Source organism: Pseudonaja textilis, chromosome 2, assembly GCF_049901715.1.
Source record: "Pseudonaja textilis isolate UNSWEBS1 chromosome 2, rPseTex1.2, whole genome shotgun sequence".
Classification (NCBI taxonomy): domain Eukaryota; kingdom Metazoa; phylum Chordata; class Lepidosauria; order Squamata; family Elapidae; genus Pseudonaja; species Pseudonaja textilis.
In genome coordinates, this window is record NC_141991.1 from 233201427 (window position 1) to 233222050 (window position 20624).

General features: G+C 37.7%; 2 protein-coding genes across 2 annotated transcripts in view; both read right to left on the reverse strand.

The window, feature by feature from the left end:
* Positions 1-2623, reverse strand: part of ITGA2 (integrin subunit alpha 2) — a 70152-nt gene extending 67529 nt beyond the window's left edge. The window contains exon 1 of the mRNA XM_026716437.2: positions 2462-2623. Coding sequence (XP_026572222.1) covers positions 2462-2519 — 58 coding nt within the window. The 5' untranslated portion in view covers positions 2520-2623. The remainder of the gene's footprint in view (positions 1-2461) is intronic.
* A 10273-nt stretch (positions 2624-12896) lies between these two features.
* Positions 12897-20624, reverse strand: part of ITGA1 (integrin subunit alpha 1) — an 80704-nt gene continuing 72976 nt past the window's right edge. Inside the window, exons 28-30 of the mRNA XM_087927310.1 lie at positions 16557-16649; positions 15375-15491; positions 12897-13960 (exon numbers count right to left, since the gene is read on the reverse strand). Of these exons, the coding sequence (XP_087783436.1) occupies positions 13916-13960; positions 15375-15491; positions 16557-16649 (255 nt within the window). The 3' untranslated portion in view covers positions 12897-13915. The remainder of the gene's footprint in view (positions 13961-15374; positions 15492-16556; positions 16650-20624) is intronic.

Sequence of the window (20624 nt, forward strand, 5' to 3'; positions counted from 1 at the left end):
CACTCTGGAATGTTAGGGTGAAAATATTATGACAAAAAATGGCTGTAAAGTGTCTTAACTCATCCAAGTATTCAACAGAGTTCACATAGCCACAGTTCACATTCACTTAATGTGAATGTATTTCATCTCTAGTGGCTTTTGCTAATAAAAGGGCACCATCAAAGTTTCCAAAATCATGTAAAAATCAGTTCTGGTGAAGAAAAGTTGCTCCATTCTATAGATTCTGGCATGGATTTAATGTATAAATTATGGATGTAAATTAGACTAAAGAAAATGATTCCTGCAGCCTCATCTTGAAGTCTTCAAATAACACCTCATCTCAGTTTTGAACTGCAGTACTCTATTTAGGTACCACTCTGACTAAATTCAGCTAAATTACAATCCTTATCTATTTATTTGGAAGCTAGTACACTGAACGCAAGCAATCTTACTTCTCAAAATCATAGTATCTGGGTTCAGCCATAATAAGCCATAATGTGATTTATTATGTTATATGAACTCCGCACTGCATTTGTAAAGAATGGTTGATGTCACAGTATGCAAGTATTTATTAGTTCATATAATAAATCATTATTAAGGAAATTAAAACCAAGCATAATATGTGAAGAAACTCATCGGTGATATCAGGAGGAGATTAATCTATTTTACAACGGGTATGAGAATTACTGAAATAAAATATTCTAAGTCTGGTTTATACAGATACAATCTGAGATAGTGGCGCCAAGTGAGAAATTGGGAGACAATGAGTCCTGCCTTAGGCACAAAGCCAGCTGGATGATCTCGAGCCAGTCGTTCAGTCTCAGCCCTAGGAAAATGGCAATGACAAATCACTACTGAATTCTTGCCATAAAAACTGCAGGGTCTAGTCCAGAGAGTCTCCAGAAGTCAACGTTGACTTGAAACCATACACCAGATTTATACTAAAGTGATCTGAAAAGAGAAATATAAGTAGTCCTTGACTTACAACAGTTCATTCAGTGATCGTTCGGTTATAACTGCACTGAAAAAAATGACTTATGACCTTTTTTTACACAACTGTTGCAGCATCCCCATGGTCACATGATCAAAGTTCATATGCTTGGCAACTGGTTCATACTTATGATGGTTGCAGTATCCAAGGGTCATGCTTTTGAGGCCTTCGGACAAGCAAAGTCAAGGGGAAGCCAGATTCACTTAACAACCATGTTGCTAACAACTGCAACGATTCACTTAACAACTGTGGCAAGAAAGGTTGTAAAATGGGGCAAAATTCACTTAAGACACTTATGTCTCAGTGACATAAATTGTGGACTTAATTGTGGTCATAACTTGAGAACTACCCATGTTAGTCCTATGTGATATTTATTTACATATATGCTTCCTAAATGCTTAAGGGGACCTGCAGGCCTTCACCTTATGTTTATTTATTTACTTATTATTACTGCTTAAGAGCCACAGTTGCACAGTGGTTAGAGTGCAGTACTGCAGGCTACTTCTGCTGACTGTCAGCTGCCTGCAATTTGGCAGTTCGAATCCCACCAGGCTCAAGGTTGACTCAGCCTTCCATCCTTCCGAGGTGGGTAAAATGCGGACCCAGATTGTTGGGGGCAATATACTGACTCTATAAACCACTTAGAGAGGACTGTAAAAGTGCTGCAAAGCAGTTATAAGTGTAAGCGCTATTGCTATTAAGTAAATTATTATAAATAATTTGATAATTATCTCCTATCTCCCTCTTAGAGGAACTTTGGACCATGCACAATAATATATAGTAAAAGCATAAAAGCAGCATTTATAACTTATTTTCACAACAACCCTGTGGAGTAAACTTAAGTTCTGTGTGATCAGCATCAACTCATCCCAAGTTTCACTCGTTTTCCGCAGCTTGAGTGCCATTCTGGAATCCAACACAGAACTAAGTACAGTAGCCAAGAGGTTCTCATTCAGTCGAAGTACTCATCCTGCTGCCTTCATGGGACTATTATGTTCAACCACGTTAAGAGCCCTTTTCTCCAACCGAAGTCTTTGCAAACGCGGCAAATGATATGCAAACATATCAAAGAGAATCACCCAGCTTTTGGAGAAAAACAACAACAACAACAACAACAACCCGTCCCATTGTTTTCAACCTACAACGCAGCCTTGCGCACTGTCCTCAGAAAATGCACCGGCGTTCAACCACGCTTAACTCCCTGGGAGGAAACCAGGACCGCCAAACTTCCACCGGGCTAAGACGGCACCTGTCCCAGCCCGCTGCTCCAAGGGGGAAAAGGAGCGCGTAACAATTAAAAGCGTACTCGGAAACGCCGCTTCCCCCGAGGCGGTGGGAGACTTTTCAGAAGAAGAGTCTGCGTGCAACTGGATGGAGAAGGAGATTCCCATTCTGGAATCGCTAACTGCCGAAACACGACGGGGGTCTCTGCCCGCCCCCGCGCCCCCCAATCCCCTCCGCCTCCCGAATGAAACAACGCCGCAAACTTACTCAAGCCGAGGAGGCTCAGCAGAGCCAGGCAGCCCACAAGTCGTCTCGGATCACCCATTGTTCCAAGAAGGAGCTGTGACTGCAAAGCCGGGCAGAGAATGGATGCAGTCGCCGGGCACAGGGCAAAAAGCGCTTAAAGTCCCGGAGCAGCTCCGCCCACCTGGCGCGCTCTTGCAGCGCCCCGAGGGTCCCTCGGAACCGGCGAGCTGCTCCGGCCCTCCCCTCTCGCCCAGTTTAAGCCCCTCCTCTTACTCCCTTGCCAGATACAACTCTTCCGCTCCGGTGTTTAAGACGTTACGAGCAAAAAAATGAACTTTCTTGCTGGCTTCCTGCTTAGTTTCGGCAGAAGAGAGAAATAGAAGCGATTGTGTGAAAGGACTTCCCCCTTCAGAGATGCTCTTGTCTTTACTCATCCTCCGTGGCTCCATCAGGGCTCTTTTAAGAAGGGAAGGGTGTTGAGGTATAATGACCCGCTCCGAAGAAAGGTTTGGTGGTGTTTGTTAGTGTGGGTGCACTATATGGTCTTATTCTCTGGCGTTGGCACCTAAGGCAAGTTATATGTTGTGATTTAGAGTACTTGGAAGAGAGATATTTTAATGTTTTAATTAGCAGGAGTAACCATTCATTCAGACAAAGTGACTCAAACACGTAGGGACATGTATGAAAGCGTATATTGATCTTTCCTGGGTCAGAAGCCACTGTTGATTCCCCGTAGGATTGGGATAGAAGACCAACATGAAATCCTAGATTTGGAAGTCAAAAGCACCCCTCAGAATGATTGTGTAGATGATTTTGTAGCAGAGCTCAAAAAATGGGATTTACTTTTTCCAAATGTCATTTCCCTTCCCTCCCCTGCCCCTCTCCAAAAAATTTCTGGATGTTTGGTATATACTGTATAACAAATGGGTTTTTTCCCCTCGGCTGTTGACAGTGTCAAACTTGATTTCATTGAGGGCCACTTCAGGGCTGTGTTGGACCTTGGAGGGCCAAGTTGGGTGTGGCCAGCATGACATCACTTGTGTTGGGGAGGGGTGCCTGTGGTGGCCCAACTGCTCTGCCAACTAAAATGGGTTCCCGAGTTCTGTTTTCAGCTGGGATGGCATCCTGCAACCCTCTGCCAGCTAAAAAGACCTTGCGAGGGCCACATGTGGCCTTCCCAAACTCTACTTTCACTGGCAGAAGCACTGAGGGCTGGTCATTCGCTGTTTCCAGAGCAGTCCTACTAGCCAGATCTAAGCACCCAATGGGCTGGATCGAGCCCACGGGCCTAGAATTTGAAACCCCTGAACTAGCCAATGTTATCCAACTCAAAAAAAAACTAAGCCAGGCTAGAATTTTTTTTTTCATATTTGAATGGGAGCCCCCAGAAAAATCTAAGGACAACTGCCTAGACTGAGAAGTTGGGGGGGGGGCGAGACTTTATATTTCAGTACAGTATGGTGCCCTGTTCTTACAGTATTTGCGATTCAAGGGTAGGTCAGATAACAGATAAAAGATAATCAGAGTTGGGAGGGACCTTGTAGAACTTTGTTAAGAAGGTCCTTCTTAACTACAGCAGACACCAAAGCAACTTTATATTTTATTTGTTGAACTTGGAGACACAATAAAGTAAGCTTTCCAATAGTGTATTTTTCCCCATTTCTTCCCTAGTTACAAATAAAACATTGTTAAATGTCATAAACAATAAGTGGAGACTTGCCTTAACTCATTGATTTGTGACTACTAATGGCATGTATGTGTGTGTTCCAGTGTACCAGTCACCAACATGACTAACTTTACTCAAGCAGTTCCCCAGAAGTAACTCATTAACTTATGCATTGTTTTATATCTATATAAAGGATCTCTTGTGTACTTTAGATATCAGAGTAAGGCAGGAAATAAATACAATAAATTAATTAATAAATAGGAAATGTCCCTTTCTTTGAGTTTTAAAATCTCTAAGGCATGAACTCATATGTAGACTTCTCATTACACTGTGATTATATCCTGTCTAGAGCTAGAAGGGAAAGAAAAACACTGCAAAAAAGAAAAGAAAAACAAAAACCCTGAATGTTGCATCACTACTTCCTTCTTTCCTAGAACTAGTGGTATCATCATCCTTACATCAGTAATTTATACAAAGAACACGTACAACTCTAGAATTTTGGCCAATGAATTGTTCAGAGGAGTAATCCAAATCAAAGGCCCCCCAGATGGATTCCATCTCTGCTTCAAGACATTCTTAATAACAGAAGTTTATTAATTAAGAAGCTCAAGGGAGGTAAGTTATTCCCCTTTAGTCATTTCATGCTATTATTAAGTGTTGTACCTTATGATTCTTGACTCTTGACAAATGTATCTTTTCTTTTATGTACACTGAGAGCATTTGCACCAAGACAAATTCCTTGTGTGTCCAATCACACTTCGCCAATAAAGAATTCTATTCTATTCTATTAGGGGCCTCCCTTCTTATAGTTGAGAGTCTTATTCTGTCCCTTCAATTTAAAACTATAGAGAACATACATTGATATTATTCTGTGTGACATATATTCAATAGAACTATTTTACGGTATCTGGTATAAAAAACTACCTTGTAAACGGTCTCTTTGCTGTCTTTTAATGGTCATATGGAATTTTGCAACCTGGATTCAATAGCTCCAATTTCAAGCTCAAAAAAGCTCTCATATCCTCTTTGAATCTTTCTTTTTCAAGGTAAAATTCCCAGTTCTCTTAGACCAGGGATGTCAAATGCAAGGCCTGGAGGCAGGATCCAGCCCGTGGGATGCTTAGATCTGGCCCATGGGGCCACCCTGGAAACAGTGAAGGAATGGCCCCCAAGCTCCATTTTTTGCTGGCAAAGGGTTGCAGGAGTCTGTCGCAGCCAAAAACGGAGCTCAGGAGCCTGTTTTTGTTGGCAAAGCACTCGGGCCACCACAGGCGCCCCCACCCCCAAATACAAGTGACATGCTGACCATGCCCACCCTGGGCACGGCCACCCTGACCTCCAAGGTCAAACACAACTCTGATGCAGCCCTCAGTGAAATTGAGTTTGGCACACCTGTCTTAGACCAAGTTCTCTTATATGCCAGGAAATAGTCTGAGTTTCTTTCTAATATTTTGCATCTCCTTGGGCTAAGTGCATGTGTCTGTACATTTTGATTTTGTAATGTTTCTGAATAGCTTCTGCAAGGTCATCTTCATAGAGCAGGGGTGTCAAACTCTATTTCATTGAGGGCCACATCTGGGTTGTGTTTGACCTTGGGGGAGGACGTGGCCAGGGGGGGAGCTCAACATCACTGGTGTCAGGGGCACCTGTGGTGGCCAAGGGCTAAGGCAGGGTTTTCCTCAGGCCCTCCCTCCCTCTTATTATAATATCCTTCCTTCCTCCCTCTCTCCCTCCCCCCATTTTCTTCTTTTTCCTTCCCTTTTCTTTCTCCTTTTTCCTTCCTTCTCCTCTTTTCTTATTTTTCCTTCTTTGTTCTCTTCCCATCTTTTCTTCTTCTTTTCTTCTTTCCCTTTCTGCTTTCCTGTCCCTTCTTGCATATTCAAATGCAAAAGGGGAAACATTTCTCCTTTTCTTTTGTTTTTAGTTTGCTATGTTAGCTCTCTGCCAGTAAAAAAGGAGCCTGCGGGGCGGGCCACACGTGGCCCTCCCGAGCTGAGTTTTTGCTGGCAGAGGCACTTGCAGGCCTTGAGTTTGACAGTCCTGCCATAGAGTGACAGTCCTGACATATAGTCTCTGTTATATAAATTTCTTTCTGGTATTTTTTGCTTATTTCTACTGAAGCTCTTGGCTCATTTTCTATTCATTTCTACTGAGATTTTTAAAAATCTTATTTATGGCTTTGTAAAATGCTTTACTGATGTCAAGTTTTATAATTCCCTATATATTTCCAAATTCACCTTAGTTTCTTGATTATTGCATGTCTCCAGGTCATTTTTACTGCATTTTAACAATTGTCAGTTCTTTAGCATCAAACACAGACAAAACTCTAGGCGTGCCTACTATTTATATCACAGCCATTCAGTTTTTCAAGACTGAAAACAGAGATGATTTTTTAATAATATACTGGAGTGACATTCTTAAAAAATAATAGGCAGAATCTCAGGAAAAAGAACTCAATGGACTTAGAACAAAAAGCAAAATTTTTAATTATTTGATCTTAAACAGGATTTAGACTGGTTAATTTTAAAGGAACAGCTGAGATTGGCTAGATCAGGGGTGTCAAAGTCAAGGTCCAGAGGCTGGATCCAACCCGCAGGACCATCCTGGTTTACTCAATGAGAAGAGGAAAGATCAGGCCAGCCTGGCTTCAGTCCAGTCTACCCAGTGCGAAGAAGAAACATGCCAGCAGTTTGGGAAGTGGTGTCAAACTAGCCATGCCCATCCAGTTGGCCACTCCCACCCAGTTGGCCATGCCCCCCTGTTGTCTGTCTCCCCCAAGGTCAACCATAGCCCTGATGTGGCCCTCAATTAAATTGAGTTTGACACCCCTGAGCTAGATGCTCCTCCAAGCCTTCCTAATATACTCTACCTGACTCTATGATTTCTTTCCCAAACCCCCAAAACTTTAACCTTAGACTGTTTACTATTGACTTCACCCCTTTCCTAAGAAGTCTGTAAGGGGCGTGCATAAGTGCACCAATGTGCCTACCACCCCTGTCCTATTGTTTCTTTTAGATTTCTTATATGTATCCATGTATTCATAACTATGTTCTATTATCTTGTAAGCAATTGGCAAACCAAATAAAATAATAAATAAATAAATATAAATTGTATTAAATTTAGTCTAATTTGTAGACAGTACAAAAAATAAGGCATGTCAAGTTAAAGTGATATGTGACATTTCCTTAAATAAACATTGAAAGTGCTTGTTCATATGATAACCGAAAATATTTCCTGCTACCTATTCATGAACTGTGGGGTGGAGTGCTGGGTGGAAAAGAAGTCTATGAAAGCAATGTCTTTATATGACAGTTCTTGTTTGAGAATTCTGCAATGTTTATGTTACCACATTGTAATAAGTGGGTTCTTTTTATGGGCATAAATTTATTTTCTCACTGACATCATGAGGTTTCTGAAAAAGTTTGAGTCCTTGTATTAGTTATTATGAACACTCAATAGTTTATAAAAACTTTGAAGAATGCTCCTGCCTGCTAATTTATGATTAGAGAACTGTGCATCTTGAAGGGACAGGATGTGTCGGTCATAATTTCTCATCTGATAAAGCCAACCCCTATATGTATTGTCAGATTGCTAATCTATTTGTGCACTATATTGCATTTACAAAGGGTGTTGTATTTCCTGCATTCCTCAGAATGGTTGTTAGCAGCGTGGGAGAAACCTCTGAGTCATTTAGAAGAGATGCAGAGGAGACAGAAGTTGGAATGGTGGAAAATAGAAATAAACGAGCCAAATTCATTCTACGGTTCTTAGGATGCACCGGAGAGGTGGTGACATTTTAACAATGTAGTTATTGTTGGAAGATTTCCTCCTTCTTCAGCAGCAATTTTTTTCTGCTTTTTTAAACAGTAAGGGAAAAACATCATGTACGGCTGTGGTAGGTAAACACTTGCCAAGTTTGACATTATCCTAAAGCATCATATCATTTGTCTGGTTTTAGCTTAGTGCAATATAAACCCAGCCATTGTGTGGGTACAATTGTGGCTTACAGATTAATGTTGTGTGCAAGTTAGACCACCATGGCTTTTTAAAAAGCCATAATTTTAAAACACCATTACTTACACAATGTGTGAAATCTGCTGCAAACCTTTTTAAAGAAATGCACATGTATGGCAGTGGTGGGATTCAAATTTTTTTACTACCGGTTCTGTGGGTGTGGCTTGGTGGATGTGGCATTGCTTGGTGGGCATGGCAGGGGAAGGTTACTGCAAAATCCCCTCCCCTCCCCACCCCAGTAACCTACTTTTCAGCTCTGTTTTCCTTTGCAGGGCAACAAAAGAAGACCCAGCCAATCAGCTGGGATTCGGGAGATAGAGAATAAATGGGGGAAGGGCCAGTCAGAGATGGTATTGGCTGGTTGTCTGAACTACTCAAAATTTCTGCTACCGGTTCTCCAAACTACTCAAAATTTCTGCTACCAGTCTCTAGAACTGGTCAGAACCTGCTGAATACCACCTCTGATATACGGTATATTTAATAGTAAAATGCTAAGAACTGTGTACGGGCAAATCAAGCCAAACAACACATATACAGAAATATGTTCTTCTCCTTGTTAGTCTCTATTTTTTTTAAAGAAGGTAAGGTAAGTTTTAGAGCTGAAAAAGCAGCATGTTTGAAAGGCTGCACGCATGCAAAGTGCACACTCACTGAACTAGTTGTTGCGCCAGTTGAATCACACCTCTGCTCAGATGCCCTCTCTTCCCCCAGGCATTTCTTTGCCTATTTGATTTGCAGCTCCATTGCATTTCTCCATTACTTTTCTAGCCATCATGTCAGAGAAACAAATTTGTGGGCCTAAAAAAAAGTTCAAACAATTCCAACTTTGCGATATCTTTTTTTTTTTCATGAGAAGTTGGAATTGATTGGACTTTTTTTTTTTAGTCCCACAAACACGATGACGAGAAATGCAACAGAGAAACACGACAGAGCTGGAAATCAGGTAGGCAAAGCAATGCTTGGGGGAAGTGAGGGCATCTGGGCACCAGGTGCTGAAACAGGCCTGTCTCTCTCCAGTAGCTACCCAGGTCCTCTGGAGGGAAGGTCGGCATCTACTGGCACTTAAATGCGGCGGAATTCCAGCTCCCGGGAAAGGGCTTAGTCTGACTTGTTACAATCCCTTTTAACAAACTGAGATGCCATGGCATAGAGTGATATCTGTTAGTGAGCTCACCAGCCAAAAATAAACCACACCATAGCTTGCCGTTCCATGAGACCCATGCTAATTTGTCAGTAAAGTTAAATCACAGCTCATTTGTTCTTTATTTAGCACAGAATAAGATGAATAACTCTCATAAAATATGAATCTAATATAAGATTTCAAACTGTAAAAGAAGGAGATTAAGGAGATTAAGGCTTCTTTATGATCCTATCCATACATGGACAGAATTAACAGAAAGTAGTAAGTGTTCCATCAGCCTATCCTAAGGGTCTTTTTGAAACATTGGTCACCTAGTGTCATAATTATTCATAGATCTCAAGTTGTAAATCTTAATATTAGTGTCTGCTAAATTATAATGACTAAGCAAAGAGCTTTATTCACAATTTCAGACAAGATTGTGTAATTATATTAGTAACAGACATATACAATCACATAATCTCCCACACACAAATATTTACAGAAAAAGTAGAAATGAATACATGGCATGTTACTTCAATTGATGTTGCAAGGCATGAGTCAGGCCTTTACCTCAACATGATATAATGGACAGATTTTTTTAAAGCTCTGTATAAAATGGCATTTCACCTGATTTTCAATTTTTTTTGATGATGACTCCTTGTTTTAAATACACAAGATGATGATTTTGGTGAAATTTCTTGCAATCAAAGCAGATTACGGGTGTAGACAGAGTATGGTTTAAAATCAAGCTGGCAGCTGTTTATATGCAAAAAAATAATAATAGTGCAGCTTTTGATTGTATTATCATGTCCACTATCTTGCTTTTTTTAAACTATTCCTTGTGGGCACTTCCCAGTTTGACTGACGGTAATGGGACAAAACGGATTCCCATCATTTGTCCCTGCAAAATAGTTCTTAATACTTCAGAAGAAAATTTAGAATCCAAATTCAAAACTAAATATTTTAACCCTAGAGATCCTTGATATGTGTGGGGAGAATAACTATAGGTGAAACATTCCACATGAAAAGAAAATTAGATAGTGAAATGAATAATAAACTTCTATTTTTAAAATATGCATTTATCAACATGCTGCTCTTGAAATGACAAGTGCATGACAAAGAGTTTATTGTACACAAAAGTGATACAAGTGGGGGGAAAGGTATTTTTCACATTACATAGCTTTGTACTCCAATTTATCACCTACTTTCCCTAGGGCATTTCAACAAACTTTAGAATATTTAAAATTACTGAATGCAATTGCTTCTAGGCCATGTTCCTATGAATATTTGAAACTAAATTCCATTAAAATAAGTACAGTGTCTACACCTTGTAATCACTATCTAGAAAAGTCAACCGTACCTACAAATTAGCTGTGCCAATATGCTAGTGCATTAAATTAGACTTTGTCACCCTTGGTTAAGTTCAAGTAGATTTACACCATAGCTTTCAGTAGTGGTTATTAGTGTTCTAAATTGCTTAACATATTTTCTCTACTCCAGAATACTTTATCTATATGCTGTACTATGTACAGTACGAATTAGTATTTGAGACCTTAAATTTAGCCACTTAAAATAATTCCTCAATTTATAAGTAGCAAATTAAAGTACATTTGATAGTTTATTTGATAGTTTATTGCATTAAGAAGAGTGATCTTCAATTCCCAGAATTCCCCAGCCAGCCTTGATATGGGAAGACTGTACAACTCACAATGAAGTCGCAAAATTTAAGGGCATCACTATGAAATACAAACATTCCTGTAATTCTTGAAAAGGGAAGTACAAATTGATTTACCTTTTCAGTAGGGAAAACACTGTGCAAACACTGTATAGATCAGTGGTCCCTAATCTTTTTGGCACAAGGGATTGGTTTAATGGAAGGCAAATTTTCCACAGAACCTGGGGTGGTGCTGGTTTCGGTTTTGCTCACTCATTCATCACTCACCTCCAGTTCTGTGACCTAGTTCCTAACAGGCCATGGACATATTGTAGATGAAACTAAAACTGGCTGGAGAGTTCTGGGAATTGAAGTCCATACAATCTAAAAATTGTTCTAGAGGATACCTTGTTTTATTTCAATCCTGATCTGAATTCTTCCTGCTTGTAATGCATTTAAAATTGGAATTTTGTTGCATGCATGACTCAAAACCTCATCACTTACACATATTTAATTGTTTTAATTCATGCTTGGTAAACATGTAAAAATACACCTGAAATATTGAAATAGAAGCTGCAGAAGCTCTAGTAGGAAATATATATGTACCGAAGTAAAACTGTACTTGTGAGGAAATCCAATTCTATCAATTTCATGATTTGCATCATTCCCAATATGGGTCATTTTTTTTATTGCCATTGCTGTATAATCCTCCAATAATAAGTCTTCAGATATATTTTAGATTTGGATATTTTTTTAAAAAAAATCATAATAGTCTGTTTATATACAAGAATTGTCCTCATAACATTTCAAAAGTTCCAGTGGATTGATAAAATGTTAATATTTAATATAAATAACTGTAGCTATTCTAAAAAGGCTATTTGAACACATATTTAAATTACATATACTGGCAGGTTGATATGGGAAGATTGTACAATTCACAATAGAATTACAGAATTTATGAGCACCAGTATAAAGTTCAAACATTCATTGTAATATTTGAAAAGGGTTGATACCAATTAACCATTTCAGTAAGGAAATACACAGTGGCTAAAACAGCAACAAAAAGCATCTGAGGAAAATAATGAAAATAAATCATTATGTAAATGCACATATAACATCTATGATTGGTTATGCCATGTTGAATTTTTGTCAAAAACATTTGCTATACTCCTTATTATAGTGTGTCATATTACAAAGGTCTGCTGGTTAAAAAATGGAGCAGGGGAATTTGAATTCTAGTTTTGCCTGGAATCCTGAAGCCAATTGGACTAGTCACCCTCATTCAGCCTTGGGAAAAAGGCTATAAACCTCCATCTGGAAAACTCCATGTAGTCACTGATTTGTTAGCAAATATATATATATATCTTATTTTTCTGCTAACAAATCTTCAAGCAAATTTACATTAGTGACTTGCACAAAGATCCATGTTCTGTCTGTAATAAATTAAAGAACTATGACTTAAATTTTTCAGGAAAACAACAATGATTTTTTCACATTTTTCACTAAATATAAAGAAAATGTATTTTCGAGGATTCATCATTAATAATGAGAAAGCAGTAATCATCTGTGCAGATAGTTATTCTTATCCTATTACATTGAACACCAGGAGGCAGTATGCTCTCTATTTTATTTTTATTAGAAAACCAGTATTGTACTGTCTCCTGGTGGCCAATATATAACATTACTGAGAACATAACACTGGAGAAAAAACAGATGGTTCAGAGTCATGCATGATTCTAATGTAGTCTTAAGACCTATTCATAAGGAGAGGCTAATTTCCCCCCATGTGAAGGAATGGCGCTGCTTTCAAATCCACCCCTCACTGTGAATGAAGTCCCTTCATTTTTTTTAACTGCACAAAATGGTTAAAAGTTTTTATTTATAGATGTGCACTAAATATAGGACCCTGTATAGGCTTTTATCCGCACACTTTTAATTTATGAGAAATATACCTTTTCTGGTATTATAAATAATATCTTAGCATTAACAAGTTTTCAGTTTTCTGGATGCGTAGTTTTCCTTCTCAAATTGTAAATACCAAGGAATGTACTTGAGGTGCTCCAATTACAAATATGACCTTAGCCATTAAGTAATAATTTTTCTACAGTTATACACAAGACGGGGAATTCCATTCGATGCTTGATAGATAACACCTCTGTGAAATTTCATCCAGGATAAATGTTTCCCAAAACAGTAGCAAGCTCAGCTTTGAATATGGGCTTCTTCCCCATTTAAGAATGATGATAAAGTTGCAGATGTTTCTTATGCTTGTCAGACGCTGTTTGAAACCCTCAAATTCAATTCAGTAGGATATATGTCCCTGTGTGTACATTTGAGATAAAAATCAGTGGGTTGTGCTCTAAAAATAAGTGACAATATTAAAAATAATGGGTAGAATTTGAGGAGTAATTAGCAATAGCACTTATATACCGCTTCATAGTGCTTTACAGCCCTCTCTAAGTGGTTTACAGAGTCAACCTATTGCCCCCAATAATCTGGGTCCTCATTTTACCAACCTCAGAAGGATGGAAGGCTGAGTCAACCTTGAGCCTGGTGAGATTTGAACTGCCAAATTGCAAGCCATCGACAATCAGCAGAAGTAGCCTGCAGTACTATACTGTAACCACTGCACCACTGAAGCTCATGGTCTCTCTGCTCTCTCCCTAGTTTTGAATACACCTTGGCTTCAGAGTTGTTTGTATATCCATGAAGAAAAAGTTATCAGAAAAAAAAAGTTCCAAGTTCAAAAAAGGTTGCACAATTTTTCAGTCCTGCTCATCTATAAAAAAGGAAAAGGAAAAAATCAACTTTCCTTCCAGGATTTTTTTTTCTATCTTTGATTTGTTGGTTTTTCTTTTTGTTTCTTTTATTGCTCAGCATATAGTATTGTTTGAAATAAAACTTATGTGACCTTTCCTACATTAAACCAAGGATTTGATTTATAGTCATATCTCAGAAGTCCACCTGAGGACAGATCATTGCAGAACTGTTAAAGAGTTTTTCTTTTTCTGGAGTTTCTTCTCATTTCTCCATTTTCTTTCTTAAGGGCCTCTTGAAAAATCCAGCCTGCAAGGAAAATAATGAGAGGGGGGGAGGGGGGGAGAAACATAATTCAAATTAAAAATTACTACATTAGACACAAAAAGATTAATGCAAAATCTGATAGTACAATATGTCTAAGTTTAGACTATGAGCCAATGACAGATTCCACCCTTCCCTGAGTGTCAATCATTCCAATGCTTTCCCCGATTCATCCCTGCGAGCAAAAAAATTTCTTCAGATGAAACACAAAGAGGAACAAAAGTAATAAAACCATATTAGGACAAATATAAATTGTGAAAAATCCATCAGTTCATTTGGTAATATATACTAGATTTACTCTGATGGAAATATATAGAAATATATAGAATGAAATGCATACTGTTTGGAATTAAAAGCAGTACTTTTCATAATTGTACTAGTGCCATTTATTTTTGGGCCTTGGGATTTCTGTTATCCTCTATCTTTTATTTCTAATATCATTTAGTATTCTGTATCCTCCACTGGTCTGTTATTGAGGCACTATCTTAATTTTCTCTGTCGCTGTCTATTTTATTTTATTGATGCAAACTTGATTCTCTATATTATTAATATTATTATTGTTATTATTAAACTATGAAAAATGGGTCACTTTGTGGTTACATTAATAGTAATTGAATCATTAATGAAACTACAGTGTATGTCCTAAGACATTAAAAGATGTTCCAAGTTGTGAAGACCTTATTTTCTTAGCTTTGACAAGGCTGCCAGCTTATGGACAGATGACTAATAACAACTGTTTTAACTGTATTAGATTATATCACTCTGTGCACTACATTTCAAACCTGATGAAGTTGTTAATATGAGAGCAATAAAGTATTTTTATGTGGAACATTGGAAGAAATGAAAATAATTCAGTAGAAATTTGAAAATATATATTTATATAAATTGAAAACTGAAAACTAAATATTATAAGAATATGAAAAAAGACACATGTGAGAAATAGTATTTAGGAAAAGCCAAGCCTGTAAGGAAGTACAAGTTTAGACTAAAAGTTCAGTCTTATATATGGCAATTGCACTGTTTTTCTCATTTGGATTATCTTTCCATCCAAACAAATAATTCCAAGATAACACCAATGTGAACAGCCACTAACCTACTCCAAAATATTTTGCATGTTTTTATAACATTCAGAATCTGCTTGTATAAATATTAATTAACAACCATTTAATAATAATGTATACTACAACTTTCAAAATTATGGCATACAAAAACTGTCTTCTGAATTTTTAAAAAATTTGTAACACTGCAAGATAGAAAGCATTGATTTTTTTAAATTCATGGATGGCTCATCATTTAAGTGGCATTGCTTAAGCAGATAATCAGAAAGATTTTCTCCTTCTTGCCTTTGCCAAATCACCAAGATGTCAGAAAAGGAAAATGTAGAAAAAATGCATCATACCTTCCATAATGCAAATATAAGCAAGGTAAGAATCAGGAGCCCAGCAAAAACACTCAGCAAAATAACCCATAATGGCACATGGCCAGGAAGAAGCTCCTTTGAGATTTGAATTATTGTCTGAAATACATTAAATCACAACAAGAATTAATGATTTCTCTAAAATAGAAACTGAGAAATCAAATTGAATAGAAGCTACTTTTTTATTCATTAGAAACGCATTCTTTTGTTATCAAATATGACTTGGGATGAATTCAAAGGTTCCCTTGAGTGAGACAGGACTCATTATTTTTATCCCAATAACTTTCCACTTGTCTTCAAAATCTGCTGCAGATGTTGGATGGGAAACAACCACTGGAAGTGTAGATCTCCCTTAACTCTGACTCCAACCTACCTTTTTTTATGAATAAAATTGTTTAGGGAACAGTTAAAAAGTGCAAATGTGAGTGTACAAATGTTAGTGTTAGGAATATTTGAACTCAGATTCTCTCCCATTTATGGGATATAGTCTATAAGTGCAAACATTTTGTTTCTTCTGCAATGTTGTTCTATAAATAAATACTTGTGCCTTGGGAAGAAAAATGTGATAAGTCATATTATCAACTGTACATCATTTCAGGCACATTAAAGCTCCAATTCTACATCTACATTAAAGCTACAGTTCTATCAACTTGCTGATTTGCAAGTTGATACCTACCGTACTATAAATCCTACCATACAGGATTTAGACATTTTCCAAATAAAAATAGATTTTATTGTTTGATTGATGGATTAAATTTATATGCCACCATCTCACTGTTGAGCAAGGCAATTATATCTCAGTCCTGTGTAATATGGCGCAATATACATAACATACATGAAAAAGATGGAGCTTTAGTTGTCCAATTAGCTAAAGTGTAAGATATCAGCTGATCTTATCTTATACATTATACCAGTTATACATATCTAAATATTTCTACAAGGATGCTCACAAATATTTATTAATTTCTAAAATGCCAACAGCTGTATTAACGCTCAAGTAAAAATACTAATTGAGTTGCAAGAAATATATAGCTAATAGTCTGTATGATTACTTATAAGTATTTTTTGTAGGATTTTCCACCTAATTAGAGGCAGATAATTTTTCTGGCTAAACTGGCTCACAAGTTGAATTTATGATATGCAAAATAAACTGCTGGAACCCACCTCTATTTTTTCATTCTCTTTCTTCAAGATCATTAATGAGTTTTCACTCCTTAGATTTGCTTTCACAATGAGTTCCACGCTGTGAATTTTTGCCTAGAATAAAATAGAAGTGATAATGTTTACCCTTACATTGATGGTTTCCAATTCAAAAGATGACTCAGAGAGGAAAGTGCTGCTGATAAAAAATGTCAGTAGAAGTGCACATAAAGGAATTTGCTGTAATGACAGAATAATTTACTATTACACTCCTTTAATGATCTTCATAGGGAAAATAAGCAGCATTTTGGCTTATTTAGAAAATCTTTTCTTCTGGAGGTTGACACAAGAAGGGCCAAAGGAAAAACTATTGGCATCAAAATATTTGTATCCCTTAGTGGATAATGCAGTTTTAGTTTGTCTCAAACTCCACCATAACTCCTCAAGGCATGCCAGAGTTGAGAAACAATCATCTGGACTCCACACAAATATTGCTTACCATCTGGATCACTTACTGTCCAATGTTTTCAGTTGTCCTTTTTTATAATCTCATGAGATCAATCTTTGGACCAAAGGACAAAAAAAAATGCTTGCAAGTTGAAGCCAATGCTAGAACATGGAGATTTCCCCCCTTTCTAATACAGCTTCTAAGGCAATATCTTCATTGTAAAAAACGCTATACTGGAAACCAAAAACATATGGTTTATAGAGCTGCATATAAAGATTTGATTATGTGCCATCAAGCTATTTTCAACTCCTAGCAACCAAATAGATTTTTCTGCAAGATGATCTGTCCCCAACCTATCCTATTCTTCCATGTCTCCCAACAGTGTACTCATGATCTCATAACTGAGTCCATCTACTTTGCTGCTGTCTGCCTTCTCTTTCTAACTTATCCAGCGTTAGAGCCTTTTCCAGAGAGCTGAATCTTCAGACAATGTGTCGAATATAGAATAATTTGAGCCTGGTCATTTATGTCTTGAGTGAGAACTATGGATAGATTTTTTTTTTAAATGATCCATTCCCTTGGTATTCTCAGGAGTCTTTTCTGACTTCCTAACCTGCTTGTTTAAAATCCAACTTTGACTTCCATGACATGTCACGGGTAATACCATGGCTTACATACAGGTACAGACACATTACAGCATTTCAATATTTTTTTCCAAGATCTTCATGGCTGTTCTATCAAATGATACTGTTAGCTGCTTGTTTCTTCATTGTTGATGATTGATCCTAAACAGCAAAAGCTCCACCGCTTCAATATCTTCATTATCAATTTAACACTGATATTGTACCTGCTGCCAAAGTTTGGTCTTCTTTATATGTAATTTTAGGATTTTTTTTTCACTGTTTTCTTTGATTTTTAGTCCTGTCACATGCCTGAATACTTAGGAAACACTTACTTAGGCAACACTTACTTAGGCAATACTTACCACTCTTTTCAGTGGTATGTTCCCTTTTTAGCTTTAGTTACCTGGAAAATTTCTCTGATGAATCAGGACTCTAGTTTTGTTTTACATCTCCTCTTGGCTCTGCTTGAAGAGCATCCCTTATGATGTCTATGGAGATTCTCAGTCATCCAGGTCATGGTTGTTTCAAAGGTGCTTTTTCAGGAGGCAACTGGACTTTCTTGGTTTTTCTTTTGAAGACGTTTCATTTTTCACCCAGAAAGCTCCATCTCTGACTAACAGCTCCAGTCAGAGCTGAAGAAGCTTCTTGGATGGCAACTGAAATGCCTTCAAAAGAAAAAAAAACTGCCTCTTGAAAAAGCACTTTCAGGACTCCCTTATGGTAAAATGGAAAATCCAAGCCATGATGGAACAAATGGCTGCATTTCTGTTTAGGCCAGTCTCTGCTTTCTTTGAATATTAACAACAATACCCTTTACTGAAAAATAGTTAATGGTATCTAGGTAGCCATCACTTTACAAAGATAATTTTGCTATGGTTTCAAAATCAAGAATCCACCAACATCCATGAACACTGTTAAGTGCTATCAATATTTTCTTTTTAGAGGAAAGAAAGTAATTCTTCTTTTCACTTTACACTCTGTCTTAGTGAAAGGAAATTAATTATTACCTGGCCTGCAATAGAAAAAAAAGTCTGCAGGTTATTGTTTTACAACATTACAGTTGTATACCATAATGTTTTGCCTCAAACATATGTAGATGGGTGAAAGTTTATGTTGCTCATTGCTTTAGCATGAAGAAACAAGGAAAAAAGAGGAGAATTTAACACATTTCTTATTTTCTTATGTCATAATAGTATACAGGTAGTCCTTGACTTACAACCACAATTGAACCCACAATTTCTGTTGCTAAGCAAGACAGTTGTTAAGTGAATTTTGCCCACTGTATGACAGACCAGAAATAAAAGTTAAAATAAGCAAAAAAAATAGTAAGAGAACACCTGTCTGATCTTGATGAAAACAAATCACCCGGGGCCTGATGGATTACATCCCAGAGTTTTAAAGCAGCAGGCAGAGGTCATCTTGGAACCACTGCACCATATCTTTCAAAAATCCTGGAGCACCGGGGACTACCAGAGCACTGGAAAAGAGCTGATGTGGTTCCCATCTTCAAAAAAGGAAAAAAACAGACCCAGGAAACTATAGACCAATCAGCCTAACATCAATACCCGGAAGATACTGGAAAAGATAATAAAAAAACAGATCTACCAACATCTAGAAACAAGTAAAGTAATAACTAGCAGTCAGCATGGGGTTGTTAAGAACAGATCATGCCAAACCAATCTTATTTTATTCTTCAACACAGTGACTAATTAGTAAACCAGGCAAAATACTGTAAACATAATATATTTAGATTTCAGCAAGGCATTTGACAAAGTAGACCACAATCTACTTCTTAGTAAGCTAGAAAAAAGTGGAATAAATAGCACCACCACTAGATGGACTCACAACTGGCTGGCAAACCATACTCAACAAGTGGTCCTTAATGGGTCTAAGTCTACACGGAGGGAAGTAAGTAGTGGGGTGCCACAAGGTTCTGTCTTAGGCCCAGTACTCTTCAATATCTTCATTAACAACTTAGATGAGGGAATAGAAAGGGAACTTACCAAATTTGCAGATGATACTAAGCTGGCAGGAATAGCTAACATGCAAGAAGATAGGCTCAAGATCCAGATGGATCTTGACAGACTAGATGGATCTTGACAGACTGGGCTGTATCTAACAAAATGAAATTCAATGTAGAGAAAAGTAAAGTCCTACACTTAGGCAAGACAAACCAAAAGTACACATAAAGACTGGGTGAAACCAGGCTCAATAGCAGTAACTGTGAGAGGGATCTTGGACTCCTAGTGGACAACCAGCTAAATATGAGCCAGCAGTGTTCAGGAGCAGCCAAAAAAGCTAAAGCAATCCCAAGTTGTATTAACTTCAAGGGAAGTACTAAACCACCCTATAAAGCCTTAATAAGATCATATCTAGAGTACTGCATCCAGTTTTGTTCACCACATTATAGAAAAGATGTTGAGACTCTAGAAAAAGTATAGAGAAGAGCAACCAGGATTATTAGGGGACTGGAGGCTAAAACATACAACAAACGGTTACAGGAACTGGGCTTGGCTAGTCTACTAAAGAGAAGGATCAGGGGAGACATGATAGCGGTCTTCCAATATTTGAGGGGCTGCCACAGGGAGGAAGGGGTCAAGCTATTTTCTAAAGCACCCGAAGGCCAGACAAGGAATAATGGAGGGAAAATTGAACAAGGAGAGATTTAACCTGGAAATAAGGAGAAACTTTCTGACAGTGAGAACAATCAACCAATGGAATAGCTTGCCCTCGGAAGTTGTGGGAGCGCCATCACTTGAGACTTTCAAGAAGAGATTGGACTATCATTTGTCAGAAATGGTGTAGGGTCTCCCATTTGGGTGGGGGTGTTGGACTAAATGACCTACAAGGTCCCTTCCAACTCTGATTATCTGTTATCTGTTATCTTTCTTGCCACAGATGTTAAGTGAATCATTGCAATTATTAAGTCAGTAACACGATTGTTGAGTGAATCTGGCTTCCCCATTGATTTGGCTTGTCAGAAAGTCACAAAAGGAGATCAAATGACCTGGGACATTGCAA